The sequence below is a fragment of the Penaeus monodon genome, chromosome 17 (genome assembly GCF_015228065.2).
Source record: "Penaeus monodon isolate SGIC_2016 chromosome 17, NSTDA_Pmon_1, whole genome shotgun sequence".
Taxonomy (NCBI): domain Eukaryota; kingdom Metazoa; phylum Arthropoda; class Malacostraca; order Decapoda; family Penaeidae; genus Penaeus; species Penaeus monodon.
The window spans coordinates 39,989,155-39,996,654 of record NC_051402.1 but is presented as its reverse complement, the minus strand read 5'-3'; the positions used below and the strand labels follow the sequence as shown (position 1 = coordinate 39,996,654).

At 45.0% G+C, this 7,500-nt stretch overlaps 1 protein-coding gene across 1 annotated transcript in view; it reads left to right on the top strand.

Annotated features, from left to right (window-relative positions):
* The first annotated feature begins 3,221 nt into the window (after positions 1–3,221).
* The window catches only part of LOC119583378 (atrial natriuretic peptide receptor 2-like), a 6,712-nt gene continuing 2,433 nt past the window's right edge, over positions 3,222–7,500 (top strand). The window contains exons 1-5 of the mRNA XM_037931849.1: positions 3,222–3,374; positions 4,163–4,285; positions 5,003–5,092; positions 5,759–5,882; positions 6,801–6,898. Of these exons, the coding sequence (XP_037787777.1) occupies positions 3,222–3,374; positions 4,163–4,285; positions 5,003–5,092; positions 5,759–5,882; positions 6,801–6,898 (588 nt within the window). The remainder of the gene's footprint in view (positions 3,375–4,162; positions 4,286–5,002; positions 5,093–5,758; positions 5,883–6,800; positions 6,899–7,500) is intronic.

The following is a 7,500-nucleotide window of genomic DNA, read 5'->3' as shown; positions in this document are numbered from 1 at the left end:
TTTTTTAAAAATCTTCTGCGTTTCAGTTTCTTTTTTTTTCCTTTTCGTTTTCTATTTCTTCTTATTCTTCCTTCTTCTCCTCTTCCTTTTGCTTTTGTTCCTCCTCCTCCTCCTCCTCCTCGTCTTACTCTTCTTCCTCTTTCTCCTCCTCCTCCTCCTCCTGCTCTTCTTTCTCCTCCTCCTCCTCTTCCTCTTCCTTCTGCTGCTCTTCCGCCAAAGAAGCAAAAACAATTAAAATTACAATAATGATACTTATTACCATATGATAGTAATAACAATAAAAATTATAGTAACGACGTTAATGATGAGAACACAACATTCTAATGATAGTGACAACATTTAGTAATAACGTTTATGTTGTAGTTCATATATAATCTCAGTTATTTTAATCAGTCATCATATTTAATATAATATTTATGATATCGCTATCAACATTATTATCCTCATCACTTCTTCCCTTCTTCTTCTTTACCTCTCATCCCAGTTATCAAATTTGTTCAATATAACTAGCCTCTTCCCACCTCTTCAGTATCTCTTGTTGCATATAAATGCAATGTAATGCTTATAGACCAAACAATCTATGCAAAGCTATGAAAAGGAAATCTAACATATCTCTCCATCCTCCTTTTCCTTCTCCATCTACCTTCTTCTATTCCCCCTCCTGCTCTTCTTCTCCTTCTTCTTCTCTTACTCTTCCTTCTTGCCCTTCTCTTCTCTCGTTTCCTCCTCCTCCTGCTCCTCCTCCTACTCCTCATTCTTGCCCTTCTCCTCTTTCGTTTCCTCCTCCTCCTCATTCTTTCCCTTCTCTTTCCTCGTTTCCTCCTCCTCCTCCTCATTCTTGCCCTTCTCTTTCCTCGTTTCCTCTTCCTCCTCCTCCTCCTCATTCTTGCCCTTCTCTTTCCTCGTTTACTCCTCCTCCTCCTCATCATCATTCTTGCCCTTCTCTTCCTTCGTCTCCTCCTCCTTCTCCTCAATGAATAGATAGACAAACTACACAGTCCCTCCCTCCACCCCAGACCACCGGCGGCTTCTCCACTCGCGGCAAGGACTACCTGGTTGTCCTCCGTTCCCGCGATTACATGCAGCAGATCCTGGCGTGGGACGAGGAGATCCGGGAGAATGGCTTCATCAACGGCAGCGTGGAGGTGGCGGACGAGTACCTCCAGGCTATGGGGAGGTACATGCAGGACCTGAGGAAGATGCAGAAGGACCTCCGACAGGAGATTCAGTGAGTTATTGTTGGTGGAGTGGGAGAGAGGGGTGACAAGAGGTGGGGTTGGGGAGGAAAAGGAAGGGGGAGGTGGTTGGGAGGGTTGGAGAGGGAGAGGGAGAGGGTGGGTTGGTAATGTGGGGAGAAGGTGGTAGGGTTGGGGAGAAGTTGAGGGCTGGGGAGGAGTAGGAAGGTGAAGTATGGTTGGGGAAGAGTTGCGGGTGGGGGAAAGGAAGCTGATATGTACAGTAAATACAGTGAGAGTTAGAGACGAGGAGGGAGGAGAATGGGATGAGACTGAAGAGAAGGAGGAGGAGAGAGTAAATAAGAGGAAAAGCAGAATGGATAATGAGGAAGAGGAAACACTGAAGGGTGAGGAGGAAGGAATGAAGGAGTGAGGCGAAAAGGCTGAGGAAGTAAGAGAGAAGGGGGCAGGAAGGAAATGAGATGGGAAAGGAGAAGAAAGAAGAGCAGAGATAAGACAAAGAGTGTAGGTCAGCAGGACAAGGAGATGTAAAAGGTGGAGACGGAGCTGGGCAGAACGAGGTAGAAAAGGAAGAGGAGAAGAAAGATTACTGAAGAAAAGAGGAATAAGCAGATTGAGAATGGGTGAGAGAGAGAGAGGGGGGGGGGAGAGAGAGAGAAAGAGAGAGAGAGAAAGAGAGAGAGAGAGAAGAGAGAGAGAGAGAGAGAGAGAGAGAGAGAGAGAGAGAGAGAGAGAGAGAGAGAGAGAGAGAGAGAGAGAGAGAGAGAGAGAAACATACAGAGAAGAACGAGAAAGAGAAGGAAAGAAAAGAGAAACAGAAAGAAAGAGAAAGCAGAAAAAGAAAGATAGAGAGAACAAACGAAGACAGAAGAGCAGCTGAACTTTGCGAAGCAAAAGAAGGAAAGTTACCTTCGCGGAACGACTTCCTTCCCGCAACTTCTCTCCATCCAGGCTTAATCCAGAGACCAGCTGCGAGAGGTTTCCGAGACGTAAGGCTTCCGAACAGGTTTTTATGAGTAGGGGAGTGGGAGTCGTAGCGTATGTAAAGGTGGGTTTCATGATGTTAATGGGAGGAAGGTGGGTAGTACGAGAGGATACATTTCTTAGTAAGAGGGCAGGTATTATTGAGTATCTGACGTTGTATATATATGCTGCAATTGCCTTACAGGTATTCATAAAATTGCATATATCTCTTATCGCAAACAGCATCGTAAAGGCAAAAGCGGTTTACAACTATGCAACAACTAAGACTGTTCGTCAGGTGGTATTCTCACTTTGTCTTTCTCTATCCATCTATTTACCTGTCTTTCTGCCTATCTGTTTTTCTATTCATCTCTCTCTCTCTCTCTCTCTCTCTCTCTCTCTCTCACTCTCTCTCTCTCTCTCTCTCTCTCTCTCTCTCTCTCTCTCTCTCTCTCTCTCTCTCTCTCTCTCTCTCTCTCTCTCTCTCTCTCTCTCTCTCTCTCTCTCTCTCTCTCTCTCTCTCTCTCTCTCTCTCTCTCTCTCTACCAGTGTATGCCATAGCTCCTGCATTTGCAAAGCCTCCGTTCTCGTTAAGATAACATATAGTATTCTTTGTGCTCCCCATTGATGCTTTCATCCTCTGAAGTGACTCGTGACGCGATGTATTGGGCAGCAGATTTATACAGGGATGGGAGGGATGCTGCAAAGACGCTAGCTTTGAGAGACCCCGCTGGTTGACTGATTGGTGAAAAATAGGGAGAGGCAAAGGGCGAATGAGAGGGAATGAAAGATAAAAATGAAAAATAAGTTTTACGTCGGGAATGCGAAGATTATTCCTCAATATATTTGGAATAAAAGACGGCTAGTGGACCATTTCAAAACATGAATAGACAAACCATACAAATAGATAACTAAACGAATACATACATAAAAAAATATGTATATGCAAACTAATAAATAATTGAATACACAAACAATATAGGTGTGTGTGTGTGTGTGTGTGTGTGTGTGTGTGTGTGTGTGTGTGTATGGATGTGTTTGTCCAGCTACACATACGCATACATGCTCATTCCCTTCCCCGCCAGGTCCACGGTTCGCACCCAGCTGAAGGACGCGGACAGCGAGGAAGCCATAAGCATCGCGGTTCTGGTGCTCGTCCTGTCCATCTCGCCTGTGATCATCCTGCTCGTGAGGAAAGCCACCTACATGGTGCAGGTGAGGGGGTAGGAAGTACATATGCCGAGAGAGAGAGAGAGAGAGACAGAGAGACAGAGAGAGAGAGAGAGAGACAGAGAGAGACAGAGACAGACAGAGAGAGAGAGAGAGAGAGAGAGAGAGAGAGAGAGATGTAGAGATAGATAGAGGAAGAGAGATAGATGGAGAGATAGATAGAGAGAGGGAGAGAGAGAAACGGAGAGAGATAGAGAGATGCATAGATAGACAGATACAGAGAGAATCGGAGAGAGGGATAGAGAGTGAGGGAGATAGATAGAGAGAGAGAGATGGATAAATGATTATATAGATAGAGACAGAGCGAGAGAGGGAGAAAGAATAGGAGACTATACAATAAAAAAAAAAAAAAAAAAAAAAAAAAAAAAAAACATAATATGAAGGTACTCTGTCCTAGTTGGAAATTGCTAATTCAATCATATCAGATATTAGTATATTTATTTTTCCTGATTTCTTTTTCGATTATTTTTTCACCGTTATCATTACTGGACCATCTTCAGGGAAAATATTCTGAAAAAGTACTTCCCATAAAATAACACGGATTGTCAATATAGTGGTGGAGTTCCTTACCATTGACAGCCATAAGTATACACAATGTTTTTGAGATCAATGGGCAAAATGAAAGCGGTACCTGTCATATATGTACCTTGGCTTATACTTTGTATCTCTCCTTCACATAGCACAAAACAACAACATACTGTGTTTCTCCTGATAATACAGACAACATATGAACCATATACTTGCCTCATATTCCCTCCTCTTCCTCTTAACAGGTCTTCTCCGACACTCTCGCCGAGAAGATGAACCAGTTAAAGATCGAGAAGAAGCGAAGCGATCGCCTGCTCTACCAAATGCTTCCGGTTGTGGTGGCCAAGCAGCTCAAGCAGAACAAGCAGGTAGGGGGGTCTGCGCTTACCTGTTCTGTCTCTCTTTCTTTCTTTCTTTTTCTCTGTCTCTGTCTGTCTCTCTCTCTCTGTCTCTCTCTCTCTCTCTCTCTCTCTCTCTCTCTCTCTCTCTCTCTCTCTCTCTCTCTCTCTCTCTTCTCTCTATCTCTCCGTTTCTCTCTCTTCCCCCCCCCCCCCTCTCTCTCTCTCTCTTCCTTTCTTTCTCTTTTTCTTTATCTGTCTATGTCTGTTTCTCTCTCTTTTTCTCCTCCCCCTTTCCCCCTTTGTCTTTGATCGAATATCTTAGATTTCCAAGTCTAATTTTCCGGAGTTATGGTATTTTTTTCTGGCGATGATTCAACATGGAACGGTTTGATGAAGTTAGTCCTTTTAGTTTCCTAAGAGAAAACTTTACTGACCAAAGAAAACGGGTACGTTTGCCTACCTATTTTATCTATATACCTACCTATTTATATACTATCTAGACGTTTATGCCATCTGTATGCCTGTCTGTCATACATACATACATGTCTACATATATACATACATAAATCGACAATAGCCCGATTGACAGACAGATAGATAGTGATAGATTGACACATAGATAACAGAGACCAACAGACACAAAAATGATTCGAATAATCAAACGGACATCCAGACAGACAGACAGACAGACAGACAGACAGACAACCTCAATACCCCCCCCCCTCTCACTCTCTCTCTCTCCAGGTTCCTGCAGAGAGCTTTGAGAGCGCCACTGTGTACTTCAGTGATATCGTCGGCTTTGAAGAGCTCTGTGCCGACAGCTCTCCTCTGCAGGTGAGCTTGAGTCTGCATCTATAGCTCTGTTGATGATATTTGTGTTAAGAGCTCGAGAATAATCTATATCTGTAGCTTTCTAGTGTTAACGATGATTGTATTAAGAGCTCGAAAATAGTGTTAATTCAGATTGCGCAGGCTAGATATAGTGTAAATTAATCAAGTTAATTTCATTACTCTCTTTTTTTTTCTCATGCTTGCATCACCCACGCTCACAATTAATCCTCAATCATGGACCAGACATATTCACCCCCCCCCCCACCCTCCTTCGTTCAGAATGAACTTTTCCGAACTAATTCACTCTCCCTCCGTCTCTTCCTTTGTATTTTCTTCTTTTTTTTCTCCCTCCATTTTCCACTTTATCTCTCATCATTTAATTCCTATCCCACCCACGTTCCTATAAATTCCAAAATCTCATAATTACGCCGACACCCTCTCTCTCTCTCTCTCTCTCTCTCTCTCTCTCTCTCTCTCTCTCTCTCTCTCTCTCTCTCTCTCTCTCTCTCTCTCTCTCTCTCTCTCTCTGTCTCACACACACACACACACACTCACTCAGTCTCCCACTCCCTCACTCACCCACGCCCTCACTCACTCTCTCATTCTCCTATTTCCTCATTATCCCACGCCCTCACCCTCTCCCTCTCTCTCCCTCTCTCACGCCCGCAGATCGTCCAGCTCCTCAACATGCAGTACCGGGTGTTTGACTCAAGGCTCGAACAATACGACGTTTATAAAGTGGAGACGATAGGAGACGCTTACATGGTCGTCTCTGGCTTGCCCAAGAGGATAGGTAAGAGGAGGTGGGAGGCGAAGGGGAAGGGGAGGGGAAGGGTATGAGTAGGGGAGGGGAAGGGTATGAGCAGGGGAGGGGAAGGGTATGAGCAGGGGAGGGGAAGGGTATGAGTAGGGGAGGGGGGTAGAGAAGGGCGGAAAGGGATGGGGATTGGGAGGGGAGAAGGGGAAAGGGAAATGGAAAGGAAAAGGGTAGGGGGGAGGGAAAGGGGGAGGAGGGGATGCGAGGAGAAGGGAGAAAAGGTTGTGGGGGGAGAAGGAGATGGAGAAGGGAAGAAGGGGAAGGATAGGTAAGAGGAGGGGGAAGTGGAAAGGATGGGGAGGGAAGAAGAGAGGAAGAGGGAGGATAGGAAAGAGGGGGGGTGAGGGTGGGGGTGAAGGGTAAGAATGAAAAGATGAAAGGAGAGTAGGATGATAGCGGAAGGGGAAGGGGAAGGGAGGGGAAAGGGAAGAGGGAAGGTGAAGGGGGAGTGGGAAGGAGTTGGAGTGGGAAAGAGAAGGGAGGGGAGAGGAAGAGGAGAGATAAGGGGAAACGAAAGCGTAAGGGAAAGAGGCAGAGGAGTGATGGCTGCTGGAAGGAGAGGGAAATGGATGTGAAGATGATGAAAGGCTGCGACATAAAAGGTGTCATTATAATTTCTGCAGTTGTTTAAGGAGCTGTTACAGGTAACGTTCACGAAAATAAAGGTAATGGTAATAAAAACAAAGAAAGTATAGAGAATGATATTAATGATAATAATGACAATATAACATAAAAATAATGATGATAATAACAAGAGAAATAGCAATGATATATCAATACAATAACACCACAAATAATTCTACAGCGACATAATAAACCAACCTAACTAACAAGATCCCCCCCCCCCCTATCGACTGAAGGCTTACGTTATACTGAGTTCTCTCCCATGCACAGGCCACAGGCATGCGGAGGAAATCGCGTGCATGGCGCTCGACTTGCGCCATTCTGTGCAGAGCATTCCCATTCCACATAAACCAGGGCAGTGGCTGCAGGTGGATTTCAAATTATTTCGTTCTCTCCCTCTCTCTCCCTCTCTCACTCTCTCGCTCTCACGTTCTCTCTCTCACTCTCTCTCTCTCTCTATCTCTCTCTCTCTCTCTCTCTCTCTCTCTCTCTCTCTCTCTCTCTCTCTCGCTCTTTCTCTCTCTCTCTCTCTCTCTCTCTCTTCTCTCTCTCTCTCTTCTCTCTCTCTTTTTCTTCCCTCTGTCTCTCTCTCTCTTCTCTCTCTCTCTTTTTCTTCGCTCTCTACGTTTTTCTCTCTCTCTCTCTCTCCTCTCTTCCTCTCTCTCTCTCTCTCTCTCTTTCTCTTCCGATCTCTCCTCTCTCTCTTTCCTCTCTCTCTTCTCCTCTCTTCTCTCTTCGCTCTCTCTACTTCTTCTCTCTCTCTCTCACGTCCTCTCTTCTCTCTCCTCTCTCTTCTCTCTCTCTCTCTCTCTCTCTCTCTCTCTCTCTCTGTCTCACTCTCTTCGCTCTCACGTTCTCTCTCTCTCTCTCTCTCTCTCTCTCTCTCTCTCTCTCTCTCTCTCTCTCTCTCTCTCTCTCTCTCTCTAGCTATCTATCTATCTCTGTGTTTCTTTTTATCTTCATTTTTCTG